We start from the raw sequence: 22448 nt of genomic DNA on the forward strand, positions 1-22448 counted from the left end.
TTTTTTCTGCCCTTCAAATTGACAAAAATTAAAAAGATGATATCATTTGGGGCTGACAAAAGGTTGGGAAAGTAGTTTTATATTCATGTTTGGTGGAGTAAAAAATTATGATATACCAAAGTAATATGGTATAATTTATTAAAATTAAAAAATATACATGCCCTCATCAATAATTTTACTTCTGGAAACTTATCTGACAGAATATAAGGTCCATAATATGAACACACACACTGCAGCACTGTTTGTAATAGGAAAAAAACCTGAAAACAATTGGAGTGTTCATCAACAGGGATCTGGCTGAATAAATATCAAATTCTGGTATACACACTCAGACTCATGCATGTCTATACCTATTTATCTATCTGATACAAAATACACAACTATTAAAAAGATCAATGCATACTGATACACACTGACTTGTAAGGATATCTGCAATAGAATGTTAGGTACACAACAAGTTACAGAATGATATTTGTTACATGATTCTAGTTTTAAAAAAATAGGTGCACATACATCTGTATTTATTTACATCCTCAAGGGAAAATTATGAAAGATAAACACCAAATTACATCAGAAGGTGAGTTTGGGAATGGAGACAATTTTACTTTAGATGCCTCAGTATTTTTGAAATGTAACAATTAGCATGCATTTACTCTTCTACTCAAATAAGCAAAACACAAATTTTTAAGTCTCCTAAGTAGCAAGTGTAACTAAATAAATGGGGACTATGAGACATGAAAAGGAAATACTGAAAGATAAATCATGCATCTACCAGCTGTCAATTGTGACAGATTATTACATCATATTGTTTTGGTTGTTTTTAGTTGTATTATTTTAATTCCTTGTAGGATCCCTGGTTGTCTCATATAGAGAAGAAACCCTGATTAAAACTGGTTATTTCAGTTCATCAGAAGTGCTGATTAGGAGTTACAGGTTACTGATCAACAAAAAGGGTAAAGTGAATTTTCACTCCATTATGGCATCATGGTAGCCACGGAGGGAAAAATATCAAAAAAAAAAAAAAAAGGTATCTTTTTTGAGGTACCTGAATGCAGAAAGGTTGGAAACCCTGGTTTATAGCTTGACGCTTTGTTCCCACCTCCTCTGAGATCACAGTGGTGTTAGGGCAGGAAGTCTGATGGCATTCAGCCCAATGACAGTTAACTCACCATTGTAACAAGCCCAGTGCAGCGGCGTGTAGCCCTGGTTATCTTTGAAAGAACAGTCCTCCTCGGAAAGTGCTATCTGCAGCAGCTCACTCAGCCACGTGGCGTGGCCACGAGCAGCCGCATAGTGCAAGGGTGTCCTCCCTCTGGAGTCTTTACACAGAATCGACACTTCTTGTTCCAGCAGCATTTGCACACATTCCTCATGTCCTGTCATAATCTGATGCATCGCAATGAAAAACACAACACAAATCTGAGAAGACTCAGGAAGTGAAGCAGTTGGCTAAGGGAGGCTGGGCTCAGAGTAAGTGGACATATGCTGGGGTCTTAAGGGAAACAGAGTCTATCCTACTTGGGAGGAGAGAGGCAGGACAACCTAGCAGGATTCATAACAGAAAGGTCTGTGTGAACACCAGCATTTTAGAAGCGTCTCTTGACCCTCCAAACATAACCATGAAAGGAATCATGATATCGTGGAAAGCATCAGCTTTAAAATCAGGAAGATGTGAGCTAAATTCTGCCTCCCGCTTATAAAGCTTTGTCTCTCTGTGCCTCACTTTACCCACCTGTAAATGGGGATAGTAATAATGACCTCACAACCTGTTGTGAGGGCTCATGAGATATGTAAAGGCTCTCAGCCTGCTGTGTGGCCCACAGGAAGTACCCAAGAAATAAGATCCACGATTATGGCGTTAACCACTCATGGTTCCTCTTCTTTTCATTGATCATGGTGGTGAGCACCATCTTCAAATAGCAATTTTCCGATTTCTGCTTTTGTTTCATTTGGATTATTTGACATGCTTTAAAAAAACAGTTCAGCAGGTGTGTATGAAGAATTACCCACAGGACACATATTTCAGCAGGATATGTATTTCAGGTGGGGAATGGGCCTACATTGTATAAAGAACAATTAAAAAGAGCATGGCTACTCAAAACTAGGTAATCATTGGAATAAATTATGACACCTGTACACAGTGGAGGATGAAACATGATAGGGCGGAAAAACATTTAGTGAAATGGAAAAAGGTACTTGATCTACTAAGAGAAAAAAAGCAGGTTCCAAATAGCATCTTCAGTATTCTCTCTTTTTAAAATTTAAAACAAATCTATATTTAGAAAAAAAGATTGGTGATATATACACCAAAAAGTGGTTATCTCCAGGAGGTGGGATTACTAGCAATTATGATTTTCTTATTTGTGCTTTAAAAATTTTTTTGCAAATTTCCTATGATGTGCATGCAATCAGAAAGAACCAATTCTACCAACAGTAGGTGTTCATGTATCTATTATCACAACCAAAGGCGACAACTCAAGAGCAGGACCTAAGAGCACCTGCCGTTATTTTACCTTTGCAAAAGATTTTGTAATTTCTTTTCGGCTGACTGAGGTTAATTGGTTATCTCAGGAAACAATTTTCTTACTAAAAATTCATATGGGCAGGGGGAGAAGAAACAAGCTCACTATGAAATTGCTTGACTAAAGCTGAGGAAAATACACATACCCCTCTGTGTAAAGCTGTGCAGCCCATGATGTCAACAGCATCCACATTTGCTTCCTTTTCAAGTAACAACGAAACAGCATCAATGTGTCCATATGCTACTGCAAGCATCAGCGGGGTTCTAGGAAAAGAGGGAAATTAGGCTTTTAAAAAGATTAAAAAAATACTCATCACTTCCAGTGAGAGGATCTCCCTCTCTCCATCTCTCTGTCTCTTTCTTTCTCAGTCTCTCTCCCCTCTTGACAGTTGCTTGATATTTTCTGAGTGTCCCCAGTTTGCTATCTGCCACTTGGAACAAGCTATCTGCCTCTGGTCTCTAATGGCCACGTGGAATGGCGGCAGTGGACTGATCAATACGGGTGGGGCACAGGAAGGTTCCACCTCAAAACGTTCATTTGAATTCCAACATTTTCAGAACTATGTAGCACTGACCAAATATCCATTGAGTAAGGAGTGTGTACATGTAAGAGATGCTCTTGCTTCTATCAGAGCAGCTCTACTTTCATGGTTTTCTATGTCGGACTTTGGCTCCAGATTTTATTTGAACAAAGCTTCATTGCCTTAAAGAAAAGTCAGACAAGCCCAGAGAGGAAAGATCCAAGTGCTGGGATCCAGGAGGTGAGGTTCCAGCTTTGGCTTCGACGTGAACTCATATATCTGGGGTGAGTCACTAGTGCTCTATTGCTCTGTATTTCCTATTTGTAAGAGAAGACTGGGTGGGAGAACGGGCTAACAGATGGAAAATACTTGGGAAAAACAAACTCAGGAAGGATAAAAATATGAAGGATTTTTACAGTGGAGACAACTTCTTGAGGTCTGTCCTATTACATTATTAATTTTAAAAATTAGACTATAGCAGCTTCATAAGAGGGTAAAAATGGATAGAAAGGAATAAAGGAGGGGATATTTTAAAAAGGCCAGAGCACATGGCTACAGACATAAAAAGTTGGCTGTTTTTCATCAAGATATACACACACACGTTTTTCTTGGATATACACTCCAGTGCAAACCACTGCATTATTCTAGGACCTTCATCCATGAATTTCACCCCAATATATACCCCCAACCTAGAATTCAGCAGTCAGCCCTCCTACCTATTTAACAAATTAACCAGTCACCTGCAGTGATTTGAAATGTCATCCCCAAGCACATGAACACTTACTGTCCTTTGGCATCTTTCACGTCAACCACTTCTGGGTTGTCTGCAATTTCTAGTAATAGCCGCAAACACAGTGTGTGACCATTAATTACTGAAAAAGAAAATAATGGACATTCTTTTAACAGACCACACGTATCCCTCCAAAGTGAACTTTATTGGGACTTCAAATGGGTGGTTTTCAAATGTTGCTAACAGACATCTCCAGGTTTCCAGGTCGTGCCAGCTGCTGGGCAAAGCACACAATGTGTATGTTACCAACCCATCTTCCCCTTTCTTCCTATAGGGCACTTTGGTCCTCAACTAACTTTTTTTCCTGGTTGCTGTACAGAGGCTTTTTTCCTTAAACCGGACATCCTTTCTTTTTTTTCTTTCTTTCTTTCCTTTTTTTTTTTTTTTTAGATGTTGGGGGTAGGAGTTTATTAATTATTTATTTTTGCTGTGTTGGGTCTTCGTTTCTGTGCGAGGGCTTTCTCTAGTTGTGGCAAGCAGGGGCCACTCTTCATCGCGGTGCGCGGGCCTCTCACTATCGCGGCCTCTCTTGTTGCGGAGCACAGGCTCCAGAAGCGCAGGCTCAGTAGCTGTGGCTCACGGGCCCAGCCGCTCCACGGCATGTGGAATTCTCCCAGACCAGGGCTCGAACCTGTGTCCCCTGCATTAGCAGGCAGATTCTCAACCACTGCACCACCAGGGAAGCCCAGGACATCCTTTCTTATCTCCTCCTATGGGACTGATCATCTCTTTCCACTTTCCAGTTATCCTTTCTGTCCCTCTAAGAGAGCCTCTCAATTCTGTATAATCATCCTGTGTCTAGCCTGCCTCCAGCCCTTTTTAAAAAGAAGGCAGAAAGGAAGAGGAGTGGGGAGGGGAGCACAGGAGGGGAAGAAGGGAGATGGGAACAGATCTTACCTCTCTTCCCCATCATTTTACATTCTGAGGTAGACGCTGAAGCAGTTATTCTGCTCCAACTGATTAGTGGTGTCTTAAAGCAAAACCTCAAGCCAGCAAGGTGTACACGAGCCATTGGTTCACTGCTCATTGACTGAATGGCACCCCCAGGAGACTCACAGATGGACCCCCAGTAGCTGGAGGACCCCTCCATCTGAGTTCCTCAAATCAAAGCCTTCATTTCTCGGCCTTCTCCCGGCGGCCTCCCACCACCCCCCACCCCATCGCCTCTGGCCCCCCCTTCCTTCCCTGCCAAGCTCTGACTGGGGTGTGGCAGGCCCTCACCCTGCCCCTCTTCACCCAGCTGCCCGGGTAGGGGCTGGCAAGGGGCAGGAAGTGTGGCCCCAACCTTGGGTTGGCCTTGACCGGCCAGGGCAGAACCCGCACAGGGCAGGGCAAGCACCAGGCAAGCTGCTTCCTTTAGGAGCTGCGGTGCCCCAGGACCCGGAAGCAAACCTCCGGGGACGACAATCCTTGAGGTAAGGGACTTTCCTCTAGCTTGCTGAATGGAACCCACAGCCTTACAAAAGGCCTGGCTTTCCATTCAGGGAGTAGGATGGGAACAAATATGTTTAAAATTCCAGGCGTGACCTTCTCTCCTCTGCTGAACAATGAGAATGCCATAAAATACATCGCATTAACCTCGTTCTGGATGTGGAGAGAGAAGGGAATAGATGCGGCTATGTTAGGTTGATAGAGGCTCTTCTAAGAGCTGCGTTTTACAGCCCTTTTTACTCCATGCCAGTCACGAGAGAAGGCTAATTGAACAAGGACACATTTCTCAGGGACGATACGTATTAGAATTAGCTCACATTCATTGACACCACTCAAATTAACTACAGGAATAATACCCGCATTTTGTAGACACTGCATTCAGCGAATGCTCAACAACGTCCCTTTTGTGTACCTCAGGAGGAAATTTTGTGGAAATATTGTTGTTGCTGTTGTTTGGTTTTTTGTTTTAAAAATCACATTAAATCTGTTACCAATGGTGAAATATGCAAGGGGTTTAATGTATGCTCAAAAGTAAATAATTAGCAGAGGACTATAGCTAAATACTACAGGTGGTGGTGTTTCATAATGCTCATGAAATGGAGGTACAGCATATTTTGATTGATTCCTCTTTCTATAGCAATTGGATATTCTTTAAATACTCATAATCATAATGGTTCCAAGGATTTTGATTTCTGCCTAAACAGAAAAAGGGCGGAAAAATCATCTAAGTTCATATCACTCATCCAGGATGCTGAAGAGCAAACCAATTTCTTCAGTAGTGTGTCTTTTTTTTGGGGGGGGGCAGTGAGGGGGTGGGAGGTGAGGCCGTGTACAGTAGCTTTTTGAACTTAGCTAATAGCCCTCAGTAAATATAATTCCCCCTTATCGTAAAAGTGTAGCTACCCTAGGATTCTCGTTGGCTTCCCACAAACAATGTTTTTCCGCAGTTGCCTTCCAACAAAAAGATGCTACCGTCTCCTTTCACTGTGCACTGCCAAGTCCAGCTTTGTTTCAGACTAGCTCAGCCTCCCCCTGACGATGAGTGACAGCCATTTCTCATGCTGCTCAAAGACCACAAGTGTCACTACAACTATCTGTGCCAAACCCTCTAAAATCCATCCTGGTTCCTCTTCCTCACAGTACTCTCAGGATTTGAAACAAACAAAAAAACTGGCATCTCAAATGAGCTGGAAGAGATTCTGGAAAAGCAGATTCTCAGAGCACAGGCTAAAGCTTCTGCACAGCAGACATTTTGTGGAGAACAGAGTCAAATGACAGACTGCATCTTTTTAATGAATGACACGAGGGAAACCCAAAAGGAGTGAGTCCTCTTGACCACTAGGGGGCTCCATTGGACCGCAACCAACATCACAGTGGCAAAGGAGTGACAGTGATTATTCTTCATTGTTTACCTGTGCACAAGGGTGATTTTCCACAATCAAAATAGGCCCTTTGTAATTGTCAGGAAGTACATGGTAACTAAAGCACAATGCTTGCCTTAATAATAGGCAACTACTCTTTAAAAAGGAGAACTAAATGTAAACTTTAATACCAAGAAAGCCTAGAATACCAAACTTTATAATAATACTTATAAATACCAAAAAGACCAAAAAGACTAAATGTGATGATGGGAAATAAGAATTTATAACTTAACCATACCAACCATTGCTAAAGTTTTTTCCAGGAACAATCATTTCCAGATAATTAGGCAACACCATGTTTTTCAATCTCCATATTGTTTTTCTTCAGTGGTTTGGAAATTCAGGGATGTGGATGGCAATACTTCCACCAAATCTAACATTCCAAGAACATTTTCCCAAGTACAAGAATCATAAAGTCTTTCGAAAACTGCTTTCGCTCCTCTTCTTCCTCAGTACATCCATTATTTCATGGTTATTTCTCTTTATAAGATGCTATCTGCTTTCCTGATAAAAGGTCATTATCGTTGAATTCCTGAGTCCAAAGGAAATTATGCTTTAGCTGAGCTAGAAACTCTTCCACATTACCTTTACATCTGTGTATATGTCTAGAAGTGTCTGGACACAGTTTTATGTATATTGAAGAAAAGTCACAGAAAAGGCAAATTACTCACTTCTTGAAAAATACATGCACTTTTTAACAGTCCCTATTTTTACACCAGATGCATCAAGAATCAGAGCAAAAGTGAAGAAGTACCATTTAGGCTGCACAGTAACGTACTGAGTAGATTGCTATCTGACAACTCCTTTTATGAAGTAGCTGTGAAATATCATTCATTTTGTGCTTCGAAATGCTGTGTGATCTTATTCTATGTTATTTATCTGAAGATCACAATACACCTTGCCCTTTTCTCAGAAAGTTCTGTGACTGCCATTGGCCAAAGGTTCAGAACTCTCTTTGGAGTTAAGGAGAAGGCCAGATGCAGCACAGAGGATTTTTAGGGCAGAATGATGGATACATGCCATTATACATTTGTCCAAATTCACAGAATGTACAACACCGAGAGTGGACCCTAATGTAAACTATGGACTTTGGATGATTATGGTGTGTCAATGTAGGTTCATCCATTGTAATAAATGTTCCACTCTGGTGAGGGATGTTGATAATGGGGGAGGCTATGCACATGTGGGAGACAGGGGTATGTGGAAAATCTCTGTACCTTCTTTTCAACTTTCCTGTGAACCTAAAACTGCTCTAAAGAAAAATTGTCTTTAAAGAAGAAGTCCAGAGGCTCTCTGGCCATAGAATACCAGTTATCACCAAGTGGACAGTAAGCCAAAAGCATTTTGGAAGAGGGTAGGCATGTTTGATGTAGGAAGAAAATAGATATTTTAAGAATTGGGATGAAAGAAAATGCTGCCATCCTTTTACTTGAACTTACAAGTGGGCCACAAAACTAGGGTAACCAGACTCTTGACAAGACCTACCTGAGGCATGAAGTGGGGTTCTTTTGGTTACATTGTCTTTCACAAAGATGGATGCACCCTGATTGATAAGTGCTTCCACACATTCTGTGTGTCCCTTAAAGGCAGCCAGATCCAGAGCAGTGCGGCCTTTCTCATCCCTGATGTCCAGGTCCACCAGCGACTGCAGAAGGACCTCCAAGGCCTGGTGGTGCCCATTGTAGGCCTGCAAAGGAGAAACCAACCGCTCAAATGCTTGCTCACCTTAAATCCCACAACAATCCATGTGAGGGGCTAAGGCTCTCAGATCATGCATGGAGACCATTCCAAAGAGCACATCAGAAAGATGCTTGGAATACTTATTGAAACACAGGCAAAACCAGAGTTAGGTGGAAAAATTATAACGCACAGACCTCACAGTCACATATGCATTTCTTCATGTTCTTTCTCTTTTGTCAAATAATTTATTCCAAAGGTACTAAATGTATCAATGTATTCTTATATTTATATCTATTGATCTAATAATCTAATGCAGACTAATAGCTGAATGAATTAATATATTTTTTCATCTGCTAGTTCAGTCCTAAACCTATTAACGCAATCAGAATATTTTTTTCAGGAGGCTTTTCTGTTAAACCTCGAGGGAAAAAAACACTAAAAACACTGTGGACTTTGTAATTCAACAGGGGCATAGTGACCTTCTGCCACAGGCCAACATTTTAAATTTCAACCTCCTGATCCTAGGTGAGTTTCTTAATTTCACTTAGACTTTGTTTCCTCATCTATAAAGGAGATCAATAAAAGCTGCCTTCCAGAGAAGATGAGAAGAGATAAAATTGCACAGGATTTGCATAGTGTCTTATACATAGTTGATGCTTCCTCTTCTCTGCTTTGTTTCCTCCATTGATTATAATGAAAATATAAAACCAATTATGGAAGTATATTCCACATACATCAGTGCCAAGTTCAGACCTATTGTGAAGTCCTATGCTGCATTGAAGTTAGGAGGCTTCATACTAAAACACAAAATGAAAAGTCCGAAAGGTAATTTTTATTGTCTATAAGGTTAAAAAAAAAAAAAAGTAAATGCACATATAAGGCCAAGGACATTGAAATAAAAGAAAGAAAACAGATAAGGATATGGTGGGGGTGGGGATTTGGTGGAGGGAAGTAAAGAAGGAGACAGAGGAAAAGCCTGTCCCCAGTGTCGTCAGCAGCCAAAGTTTCCTCTTATGTCTCCTGCACTTTCTGTTTTTCTACTGCAGCAATTACTCAAGGCACGATTTATTTGAAAAACGGCTTAGCACGGACAAAAGACTAATTTCCTTAATACACAAAGAACTTATACAAACCATTTTAAAAACTAGGAAAATGTGTAAAGGACATGAAAAGGCAGCTCACAGAAAAAGAAATATAAAAGGTCAACACACATACGAAAAAAACCATGTAAATTTTTAGGGTACTATTTTTCAACTACCAAATGTCAATGATTAAGTTTGGGCATGTCCAGTATTAGATAAGACACGGTGAAAAAAAGCAATCTATGCTCTGGTGGTGGGAGTATACATTGGTGTGACATTTGTGGAGGGCGATTTGACAAAAATCTATCAAAAATTGTAAAAAAGTTGCAAATAGTACATATAGCAATTTTATAAAAAGCAAATATATCCAGATAGACACATATCTGTATCTATGTATATTTCTGTATTCATAGAAAATTTTAGAAGGATACAAAGGAAACTGTTAACAGTGGTTACCTCTAGAAATGGGAGGTAAAGTAATGAACACGTGGACTCATTTCACCTTATCTTTTAAAAAACCATTTGAATGTTTTTCCCAAGTACATGTCAACCACAACAATAACAAAAACTAGATTAAATGACCCACAAGATTTAAGAGTGCTGATAGGAACTGTTTTTAAAACTCTCTCATTATATTATTTTTGTAAAAGATTATGATTATTATGCTACATATTAAACATATATATGTAGTATAATAACTCGTATGCTGATGAATCCCAAATTTATATCCCAGTTCTAACTATTTCTTTTACTTTGCAAGACATATATATTCAACTGTCTATTGAAATTTCCACTTGAATACCTAATACGCATCTCAAGCTTAACATGTCCCAAACTGAGTGTTTAACTTCCCTCCTAAAATTTGCTCCATCTCAGTAAGTGGCAATTTTGTTCTTCTAGTTGCTCAGGCCCAATATTTTGGAGTCCTCTTTGTCTTCCCTCTTAAGCCCAGGGTTTTAGCCCTACATAAGGGCTCCGGGACATTGGGGCAAGGGGGTGCTAACAAGTAGCTTCCCCACCCCTTCCCACGGCCTTGCCATGCCCTGGTACAGGGATGTGTCTGCTGAGAGGAAGGGACACTTTTGCTAACCACACAGAGGTGTCATCAGGTTCTCGGGCATCCGGCAGGAAATATCTATCCATATCCCTGTTGTAATTCACACACAGGTGTTGGGTGACTAGTAGCAGCCCTCAATGCCACGATCATCTCTACTTCCAAGCCGTAATCATCTCTACTGTTTCTTTAAAATATATCCAGAATCTATCCAGTTCTCACTATACCACATCCTCTGTTGCCAGGATTATGGCAAAAGCTTCCCTTTCCGTCCTTGCCCTCCTGCAAACGATTACTGAACAGCCACAGGATGAAATCTTTTGAAACTCAAGTTGGATATAGCACTCCTTGATGAAAACTCATTGATAATTCCCTCGCTGATAATAAAATACCAAACTTCTCATGACCATTCAGGCCCTTAGGATGTGGCCTCCCTTGACCCTGTCCGTCAGCATAGTCCCTCACTCAGAGAGTGCTGGAACTCAGTGTTCCAACCACTCTAGCCTGCTCTCTGCACCCCCTATGATTAAGTAACACATGTCCTCCTCTGGGCCACTGCATCTGTCCTTTCTGTTTCCCCTGCCTGGAAAGCCCTTCCCCCAAAGAGCCACAGGCTTTTTCAGTAATTCTGCTTCAACTGTCCCCTTATCTGGCGGCTTCTCAGAGCCCATATAAAATAGCCCACTACCCTTCTCCTCAACATATCGGATACTCTCCACCCCGCTTATCCTGCTTTATTTTAGCTTTATAGCATTTATTATCGCTTGATATCTGTTACATATCTATTGATTTGTTTGTTATCTAAGACTGAAGGTACTTTCTGTGTATTGCTCACTGCTGTACTCTAGACTCGTGCACAGCACAGACAGTCAACAATTATTTGATGAATAAATGAATGAATATAATGACTGCTATTATCATTTATTAGTATTAGTGATAAGAATATATTTTAAGGGCTTCCCTGGTGGCGCAGTGGTTGAGAGTCCTCCTGCCGATGCAGGGGACATGGGTTCGTGCCCCGGTCTGGGAAGATCCCACATGCCCCGGAGCGGCTAGGCCCGTGAGCCATGGCCGCTGAGCCTGCGCATCCGGAGCCTGTGCTCCGCAACAGGAGAGGCCACAGCAGTGAGAGGCCCGCATACGGCAAAAAAAAAAAAAAAAAAAAGAATATATTTTAAAAATAGCAACTATTTATTGAGGGCACTGTGTTGAGCTCTAATCTTTGCAAACATCCTTTTTATAGATGGAAAACAAAACAAGCAATGTTAATTAATTCACCCAAGATCACTGAAGCTAGTAAGTGACAAAGTCAGGTTTGAAACCCACAATCTGTGACCACTAGAATCTATGTTTTTAGGCAATGTTTTATCATTTTTCCCAGTAATTCCATTTAATTGACTTTCAAGCAAAATACTTTTGTGCCTGTGTGTAATGGCTCAGAGAGCTTAATAACAAATATTGAATCAGAAACCTAGGATGGAAAGCCTTTAGTCTAACCTAACTTCTGAAGCAACAGTCAATTTCACTGAGTACTTGCTGTGTGTCAGGCAGGACTAGACACGTAGCACCTTATTTGATGATTACGACAAGCCATGGTTTGGATGCTATTGTCATCCCCATCTCACCAACAAGGACACGGGAAGGCTGAGATGTTACTCAGTCCTCAGCCTTATGTGGTGGAGCTGGAATTCAAAGGCAGACCAGTCAGATCCCAGAGCCTGAGCTGTGGGCTTCTCATGAGCTCCTACTATGGATAGGATGCAACAAGACCATAAGATATATGCTTCTTTAACTTTTTATTACAGGAAGTTTCAAATTTATATAAAGAACAGAGGATAGTGTCACAAATTCCCAAATACCCATCACCTAGTTTCAGCCATCATCAACTCGCCACTGGTGATTTTAAGCCAACTTGGGAGCACCTATCCTCCTATAAAGGGCTGTGGCGACAGGAGCATCTACATCAGGGTGTCAGTCAGTCTATCTCATTTGACTCTGGGTTTGAGTCTGTGGCTTATTTTTGCATAACACCTCTTCTAATTTTAAATTGTAATGGTAGTGACTGATTCAGCTTATGTAGAAATCCTGACTTTACATCAAAGGGAAATGGGTCCATGTAGATAATAGATGGTTCTAGATGCTATTTGCAAATGCTCGTTCCTTCGGTGGCAGTTACTAGGATGACAAAGATAGTAAACATTTACAGTTTCTGTCAATTTGACTTAACCTAGGAAAATAGAATTGGCAACCTATAAACTGCATGCATATCTACAAAGCACTATGGCTCACATATTTAGATTTTAATAAAGAGAAAACCCAGGGCAAAGAGAAACATATTCAGGAAGGAAGGTGATATAGAGGGATCAGCACTGTGCAGGACAGCAGAGTCACATCAAAGGGCACTTAACTTAGGCGCTGACTTAAGAACTTAACTCCTGTAAAAGACCCCTGCAGTTTCTCCTTTAATTCTCACAACAAAAAATAAACCCATTTGCACGTGTTAAAGAGGCTTAACATTAAAATAAAATGGAGTGAACCCTGCTGAAGGAAAGCTTCAGAATTCCAATCGATATTTTCTTCTATATCAGGCACTTAAAAATTCAAAGACAGGATGACTGAAAGGCCAGATTTATATATAGAATTCCCTTTGTTTCTTCCATTAGTCAAGCCTGCAGCTCTTGAATTTCAGTATCCAAAAGCATTACGATATGGAGTTGAAGACATAAAACTACGTATACTGTACTTCCAGGGCAATTTAAGGGAAATAATAAAGGTAAATTTGATAATACAAGAATTTTCACTTACCTTCACACTTTAGGGCTTAACCCTAGAAACAGACTACCACATAATATGGAATTCTATTCTGTGGTTAAATGCATGATTCTGTCTTTAGGCAGTTATGTGGTTCTTAAGAGTCTATAAGAAAGTATAAAATAAAGCTTTAAACTCTCTGAAAGAGACTCAGGTAGTCAGGAAAGAAGACCTTTCTCATATCAGCAGTGCATGATGAACACATTGTCTTATTTTTCTTTCTATTCCCATCCTAAATCAGGTGTTTAGTGGGTAATTCCACAAATAATTTCTAAAATATCTCCAGGAAGAAGTAATCACACAAAAGAGCAAATATGCTGGTTCAAAAAGCCTGTAGTATTTTGGCTTTCAATAGACAACCCAGTTTAAGCCTTCACTAGAGGTGGCAATCAAACATTTCAAATTTGTTTTACAAAAGACTTTTAAAAATCTCATTAAGTAACTTAAATACTTCTTAAACATAATTAATTTCTTTGAACTTTTTAGATTGGAACTGAGGGCAGCAAGGAGAAAGAATTTGGGATCTCAACAGAATCCATGAAACAATGGGTCCATCTGGAAATCTCGACAGCTGGAGCCTTTCATTTGCATAGCCTTGTTTCTTGATTTAATTTTTTTCAAGTGGATGAAATGCTTATGAAATTCACTGGGCAGATAACCCTGGAGACTTGACTCATTCAGCCAGGAAACAGTAACTCAAGGCCGGTCAGGTTTCTTGGGGTAGTCAAGGTTTGGGGGCATCTGGTTCTCTTTCACTGTAGAATCTTCCATGGAAGAAATAATGTGCCTTGGGTTTTAATCAAGTTAATTGCTGCACAGGGCCCTGGGGAGGGCGATGGGCATAATTGCGGGGTTCTTGGAGCAAATAATAATTTCTTTAAAAAGTATTAGCTTTTAGAGGGAATAAATAAAATAGTTTTAGAATTGACCCACTGCTATCACCCTGGTCAAAGTTATCACCATCATCGCTTACCTGGTTGTCTAGTTTCTGCTTTGTTCCCTGACAATTTTAACTCAATGCAGACATTAAAGAGATCCTTCTAAGATAAAAGTCATATCACATCATCTGTCTCCTCAAAACCCTCCAAATGGTTTCCTCTTTTGCTCAGTGAAGAAGTCAAAGTTCCCCCCGGAGTCTGTGGCCCTACCCCGTCTCCCTGCCCCCTCTATGACACTCGGACCCCTACCACCCTCCCTGCATCCCTGTGCTCCAGCCATGGTGGCCTTGCTGTTCTGGGAACATGCCAAGTGTGCTCTCACCCCAGGAACTCTGCACTCTGCCCAGAGCATTCTTCTGTCCGAGACCAAATGGTTAGCTCGTCGCATCCCTGGTCAAACGTGAGATGCTATGTTGTGGGAAACAGCACCCAGTCTGCCACCTCGATGCTCTCTGTCTCACTGCTCCCATTTGCAGCAGCACTTCTGACCACCTGCCACGTTGTATATTTACTTGCCTATTGTCTCTCCTAGACTGCACACTCTACAAGGACAGTGGCCGGGTTTTGTTTGTTGTCATCTCTCCAGCTCCCGGAACAGTGTTTGGTACACGCACAGTCAGTATATGTCAAAGGAAAGAATGATAGTGATGTTACTGATAGCGAGAGGATGACAGTGCCAGGTGCTGTTCTAACTGCTTTCCATGCATTAACCCAGGTCATCCCCCCAGTGGCCCTATGACAGAGGTACTGCTATTCTCACCATATTATGAGTGGGAAAACTGAGACACAAGAGGTTAGGTACTTGGCCAAAATCACACAAAAAACAATTAGGGCTTCCCTGGTGGCGCATTGGTTGAGAGTCCGCCTGCCGATGTAGGGGATGTGGGTTCTTGCCCCGGTCCGGGAGGATCCCACATGCCGCGGAGCGGCTGGGCCCGTGAGCCATGGCCACTGAGCCTGCGCGTCCGGAGCCTGTGCTCCGCAACGGGAGAGGCCACAGCAGTGAGAGACCCGCATACCGCAAACAAACAAACAAACAAACAAAAAAAACAATTAAATAAATTAACAAATTGGAAAGGGTTTGGGGATCTTTAACTGACTCACTCCTTTTAATTTACAGATGGAAAAACCATGTCCAGGCGAGTTGCTAATGAGAAGACTGGTGGCTAGGATCCCCTAGGTGTAGAACTACCAAAGCCCAACTCTCTCCAATGATATTGTACCACCCTGTCTTTACAGGACTGGGAACCCACAACACTTAGCAGAGCACCTGGCACCCAGTAAGCACTCAACAATAATTTTTGAAAGAAAAAAAAAAGAATGAGAGATGATAGAATTTTTTGGAAGCTAGGAAAGTCTCTTCTCATATTACCAGCAGGCTTAGCAATGCAATCAACCCCACCTTCATAGGGCATGAGAATTCTACCTTAGATAACCTTTCCAATAGGCCTCTCCCAGCTCTGGGGTAACTTCCCCAGGCACAGCAGATGGCTGGGCAGAGCTGCTAGGGTCACCCTTTAGAGCAACCTGTGCTAAGAGCCGATTGGTACGAAATTTAATACATGTAAGTATCCCACTCTCCATCCACCTCTTCTACTCTAAGCCCATGTCTGGAAGAAAGACGAATGGACATTTTAGCCTGATTTCACTGGACTCAGTGTGTGAGTGTGTCCGTGTATGGTCGCTACATTGGTAGGTGTGGCAGAGGGTGGTGAGTGGGATGTTATCAGGTGTGCTGGTGAGTATGTGGGGAAACTGGCAAAGAAGCGAGGGCCCCATGAGTGTGCTCAGTTCATCCCAATCCTTATGGGATGGCCTCATCCCTTCTCACCTTGCCTGACTGCTTATGTATGCCATCAATACAACACTCCTCTCTGCTCTCCAAAATCTCCATCTCAATTTTTCATCAGAAGGAAACTGAATAAGTGCTTATGTGTGCATGGTACTGAGTGAAATGTCATATAACCATTAAACATAGAGACCCAGCATCCTACTCTTCCCAGCATCCAGCCTCCGGGTGCATCCAAACACCTTCTTTTTTTTTTTTTTTTTGCGGTACGCGGGCCTCTCACTGTTGTGGCCTCTCCCGTTGTGCAGCACAGGCTCCGGATGCGCAGGCTCAGCGGCCATGGCTCACGGGCCCAGCCGCTCTGCGGCATGTGGGGTCTTCCCGGACAGGGGCGTGAACCCACGTCCCCTGCATCAGCAGGCGGACTCAACCACTGTGCCACGAGGGAAGCCCCCAAACACCTTCTTGATGGCCCTGGACCGAGGCTTCACAGCTCAGCAGAGCCTGCGTAGGTGAGCTGGCTGTTGCCAGTCTGAGAGGTCCCTAGGGAACAGCTGCTGCTGATCAACGGTGAGTAAGACCTTAACCGAAGTAGAATGGTAGTGAGCTTCCCAGCTCGGTCATCCTCAGAGAGAGTTTGGGGATCCTCACTCTGAGCTACTGCATGTCTCTTCAATGACTGGGATGTGGAAAGGAAGCTTTACTGGTGACAGAATAACTCCTGTTCCCCTCCCTCCCAGATCTCACCCAGTACAAGAATCAGCGCCTGATACCTCCTCTGAGACCCCGATTCCAAGCCCAGGCAGAAGCGGCAGAGTTGCAGTTATGCATATTTTCATCTTGCTGTCACAAGTCTGTACTTAAATATCTCAAGTTTTTAACTGTGGCATTCGATTATCTGTAAGTTCAGTACTTGCTGTCTATACTTAAATCTCTAAAACCAAAATAAAACATTTCCTCAGTTTACTGATTTAACTACTAGATAATAATAATTTAGAGACTTAAAATGTATAACAATCATTATTAAGGGCACTGTGATACAGCTTCATGCACGTTGTCTCTTTTCCTGTATCCTCACTTCACAGATGGGGAAATCGAGGCTCAGCCAGGGTAAGTAATGTGTCTGAGGTCACCAGTGAGAAGCTGGGATTGGAATTTGAGACATGCTTTCTCACCGCAGCCTGAGCCTTTACCCATGTACTGTTTCCATCATGAGTTATTATGCATTGCTATGCTTTCCTTTTAAGAGCAGCCTAGTTTTAGGAACACTTAGGTTCTTTTTGTAACAGGGGAAGCTGCCCACAGCATCTCACTTACAGCTAAGTGGAGCGGACTCTTGGTAGCACCAGCATCTGACTCTTCAAAAACACTGTTGGTTCTTTCCAAAAGCTGTGGAGACACAAAGAAAACAACAGTACGTGAGTGCAATTTGCAGAAGGAATCCTACTTTATGGATACAAATGTTGACATAAATGAGAAAGCAGGCTTCAGAAACTTAAGAAATCATGCAGCTTCTCAGAAACATAAGAAATCTGATATAGCATATCTAAAACAAATATGCTAACTGAATATTTCAACTTCTAGGTCATCTTAGCATTTGTTATTCAAAAGAAAGCTTTCATACTTGAAGAGTTGCTCAGCTTCACCAATCTAGGCAAATAATTCATGTTAAATCCACTTCCCACCCAGCAGATCGTCACAACGAGAAAATTACAATACCCAGGGTCCATTCCATTATCAAACACATATTTATGGAGACAGCGTTGCAAAAGACTTAGGAAGCTCTTGTTCTCACGGAGCTTACATTCTAGAGCAGGAAAGCACAGACAAACAAATAAACAACATACTCATAAGAAAATATCTGGTAGTGAAATATGCTGTAATGAAAGTAAAGTAGGGTGATGGGATATGGAGTGACTGGGAAGTTACTCTACAGCTGATGGCCAGGGGAGGCCTCTCCAAGCAAGGAGATGACAGTTCAAGTGAGACCTGAGTAAGAAGAAGAGTGAAATCAAGTCAAAGTGTGGCAGGAGAGCATTCTGGGAGCAGGAAGGAGTCAGGGCAAATGCATCAAGTGGGGATGAACACGGTGAGTTCAAGGAATGGAACGGATAGTGTGACTAGGGTATGATGTTGGTGAGGGTGTCAGGAAAAAGACATTTCATTGACTCTTGTTGGGAGAACAAATTGTTAAAACCTTTCCGGGCAATTTTGTGCATATCTAGGAATATCTAGGAATTAATATATCTAGGAACTAATCCCCACTAAATAATTAGACAAGTGCACAATGACACATGTATAAAGAAATATATTCATTCAACAAACACTTGATGAATGACTACCCATGTGCCCAGATACTGTTCCATGCACTGATTCAATAATAAAAAATATATCTAAAAATCAAATTTTTCATGGGGGGCAGGGCAGGCAATAGAAAAAAGAAGTTATATAATTAATTAGAAAGCCGTAGGTGCGATGGAGAAAGATAAAACAGAGAAGGAGGGTTCGGAAGGCTGGAGGAGAGGTCCATTTGTAACTTTAAATACAGAGATCAGGAAAGGCCTTACTGAGCAGGTGATGGCTGAACAACGTCTGGGGGCGACGAGAGAGCCTTGTGGATATCTGGGGGAAGAGCATTCCAAGCAGAGGAGCCAGCAATTGACGAGTCCTTTAGCGACAGAGATGCTTAAGATCATCAGTGAGACTGGAGCAAGGTGAGCAAGGATGAGAATGACAGGAAAGGAAATCAGAAAGATGGTGGCACCATGGGTAGTAGTATCACAAGGAGCCTTCTGGGTTGTTGTAAAAAGTCTGTGACTTCTATCCTGAGTGAGATAGAATTTCACTGGAGTGCTTTGAGCAGAGGGGTGACATGTTCTAACTTTTAGACTCTAGGGAGGGCACAGAGACCACTGAAGATCTGGGGCAAAAGTCCAAGACAGTGGCTTGGACCAGCAGGGAGCAAGTGGGGACGGAGCAAAGTGTTGGACTGTGTATATTTTTGGAGGCAGAATCAACAGGATTTGCTGATGGATTGAATGTGAATGTGAGAGACAGAATTAAAGGATGACACTCAGGATTTTGCTGTAAGCAAACTGAAAGATGGAGGTTCCACGAACCGAAATGGAGACGTGAGTGGAATATATGTAGTGGGAAAAAGCAGAAGTTCGATTTTGGAAATGTTAGGTTTGAGATGTTTTTAAAGCATCAAAAGTACATGTTAATCGGCAGCTGTAGGATACACGGGTGTGGACTTCAGGGTATTTAAAGCCATAAGGCTGGATGAGATGAGCCAGGGAGTAAACACAGAAGGGAGACTGGATCCTGGGCACCCAACATTAAGAGCTAGAGAGATGAGAAGGAACCAGCAGGGAGATGCAGATTGAGCAGGTAAGCTAGAGAGAACATCAGGAGAGCAGGAGGTTCTGAAACCAAGTGAAGAGAGAGTTTTAAGGAGAGAATGCATAGCCGTGTCAAAAGTCCTGATAGGTCAAGTAAAATGGGGCCTGAGAATTGCCCATTGGGTTTAGGAACATGGAGGCTATTAGTGACTCTGCTAAGAGCAGTTTATCAAGACACTGTTTATATGAAAAAAAAAAAAACAACCAACAGAAAATGAATAAATAGCAATAGGGATGGAGTAAATAAATTGTAGTGGTATATATCACCCCTTCTGATAAGCTCTCCCTCTCTTTATGTTGCTGTTAAGTTCTTCTTTGTATAGTGATGCATCCAAAAGGGACAAAAACCCAACACCCAAAGCCTTGATGTGTGGTGAATATGGCAGTATTCAATGTCCACTCCAGCCTCCTGACTGATGGGATTGGGCTGCCCTCTACTGCAGAGACTAGACAGCTCAAAACTACATTTCCTAGACTCCCTTGAACTAGGGTTTCCGATCTGATTTAGGTTCTGCCAACTAGGTGCAGTCTGAAATTTTAGAGACAGAAGTGAGCAGACGGCATCTCTGATTTCTGATGGTAAGCAGAGTCATGGAGACTTTAGCTTGTCTTTCAGCTTCCTGCGTGCAGGCTACTATCTTCGTGACGGTAGAGAAGCAAGACAGGGATACAGGCATCCGTTTTTGGCAGTGTGGATTAAGCAGATGCTGTGTGGCTCTAGGGCCAATAGCAGTGGCAGTGACAAGTCTGTCCCTGTACGTCAGCTGGGGTGGTGTGTCTATGGAGCAGCCATTCCAGAGCTGCTTTCTGATTCCCCATCTCCCTGACCATGAGGAAGGGGCAGCCACCCTGGCAGTCCAAGTGCAGTTTAGGTTTATTTCTGGAGGATCAGCCTAGGGCACCCTCTTCTAGACCTTCCAACAATATTATATAAACACCTATTTTAAAAAAATCAAATCTCCTTCTGCTTAAAACAGCTAGCATGGCTTCTGTTTCCTTCAAATGCACCCTGACTGATTCAAAAAGTAAAACCGATTATTTAAGTTTTCTTAATGGGGATGGCGCAGGGGAAATTACACCACTCAACACACTAGAAAGCAAAACTTCCTAACATGCTCTTTACCCATTTTTTTCTCCCGGAAAGTCCCAAACTTGTCAAGTGGAAAAACACATTTTAAAGCCATATGTGTGGAATGATACCATTTCCATTTTTAAAACTGTATTGATATGACTACACATGCAGAAAAAAAGATGAGAAATATATACCCTAAGATGTTTAACACAGTAACCTGAAAGTGGGAATACAGATGATTTTCATTTTCTTCTTTATCTTTCCTGATTTTTTTTGGCCATGAATGTGTATTGTTTTTGTAATAAAAACACTAAAGCTATTTCTGTTTGGAATAAAAGCCATTAACCTTCCTTTTCACTTAATAGAATGATGTACACAGACCCCTAGATAGGTCCAGAACTCCTTTCTCCTCAATGCATGTGAAACAAAATGTTTGCATTCTCTGGTAGATCAAATAACAGTGTAAAATTTACCATCTAAAAGCACACAATTTCAAGTTTTCAAATAATACAATACAAATAATTATATCGGAAGTATGAGACATTTTATGTTTGTTTTTATTAGTGTGAGAATAGAATTTGGAACTTAAGCAATCTAGGATACATTAGAATAATGAGAGAAAATTTAATTTTCACTTCAAAACTAATAACTTTAAAACCATCTGCCATACATAGTTGAAATAAAAGTAGCTTCAACTGCTTGAAAAGGCTAGAAAACAGCTGTTCTTTGCTTTGTTTTGCAATATCATCACCTGCAAGAGTTCCTGGAATTGACAGTGCGTACCAACTCCAAATCCTGTCCTAGAATGAACTTTTAATCAAAGGAACACAGAATCATTTCCACCATTATCACAAACACGATGAACAGAAGCAAGAAGACAATGTACTGTTTACAGTCAAAAAGTAGGCATATTCCCAGAAGATTTATCGTGGAAGATTTTTCCACACGTGTACTTTGATCATTCTAATAGCATGTGATTTTTCTTTTTTTTTTTTGCGGTATGCAGGCTTCTCACTACTGTGGCCTCTCCCGTTGTGGAATACAGGCTCTGGACGCGCAGGCTCAGCGGCCATGCCTCACGGGCCCAGCCACTCCGCGGCATGTGGGATCCTCCTGGACCGGGGCACGAACCCGTGTCCCCTGCATCGGCAGGCGGACTCTCAACCACTGCGCCACCAGGGAAGCCCAGCATGGGGTTTTTACTTCAGTCATTCACTACACGTTTGCTGAATGTCATCTCTGTCAGGGAGCCTGGGTTAGGCACCAGGATTCAACTGTGCAGCGAACAGATGTGGCCACTGACCTGAGAGAACTTAGAGGCTAGTGGGGAACCCATAGAAGTTAACGGGTAGTGAAAACAGTGTGGCTAGAGCTAGGATGCAAGATGCTATGGGAACATGAAGGAAGAGGTACCTGACATAACCCTGGGGGTCGGAGAAGACTCTTCTGTAAAGGAAGGTTTAGCCTGAGACCCGGATGGTAGGAATCTGCGAGGCAAAGAGAGAAGGGAATTTCTACGCAGAAGGAAGAGCATGTGAGAACACAACAAATATGAAAAGCTTTAAGTTTAATAAGACTAGATGGCATGTAGGGGTAAGGAAAGAATGAGGAGCAGTTAGGCTGGAAACGTAAGCAGACGACAGATCAGGTATGGGGTGATCATATCGCATTATCGCCCAATTCAGGACATTTATGAGATTGACAATTGCACCGGGATAACAGCTGTAAGCCAGGACATCAAATCAGGATAATTAGTGAGAGTCATTGCAGTGCTTTCAGCTGGGAAGAGGCATGATCACGATCAGATTCTCGGGTTTCGTGAAAATCTCTCTGTGCGGTGTGGAAAATGAACTGCAGTGGTGCTGGGGGTGAGAACTGCAACCCTAGAAGCAGGGAGATCAGTTAGGATATTTCAACTATGGGATTTCTAAATTATG

The 22448-nt window shown here is 41.9% G+C and overlaps 1 protein-coding gene across 4 annotated transcripts in view; it reads right to left on the reverse strand.

Annotated features, from left to right (window-relative positions):
* Nucleotides 1-22448, reverse strand: part of ANKRD44 (ankyrin repeat domain 44) — a 328696-nt gene that overhangs the window by 22083 nt on the left and 284165 nt on the right. For all 4 annotated transcript variants that reach the window (XM_081242878.1, XM_081242876.1, XM_081242877.1 and 1 more), the window contains exons 17-21: nucleotides 17356-17427; nucleotides 8170-8371; nucleotides 3827-3914; nucleotides 2668-2785; nucleotides 1170-1386 (exon numbers count right to left, since the gene is read on the reverse strand). In XM_081242878.1, the coding sequence (XP_081099004.1) occupies nucleotides 1170-1386; nucleotides 2668-2785; nucleotides 3827-3914; nucleotides 8170-8371; nucleotides 17356-17427 (697 nt within the window). The remainder of the gene's footprint in view (nucleotides 1-1169; nucleotides 1387-2667; nucleotides 2786-3826; nucleotides 3915-8169; nucleotides 8372-17355; nucleotides 17428-22448) is intronic.

This window comes from Mesoplodon bidens (assembly GCF_964165515.1).
Source record: "Mesoplodon bidens genome assembly, chromosome: 8".
NCBI classification, from domain to species: Eukaryota; Metazoa; Chordata; class Mammalia; order Artiodactyla; family Ziphiidae; genus Mesoplodon; species Mesoplodon bidens.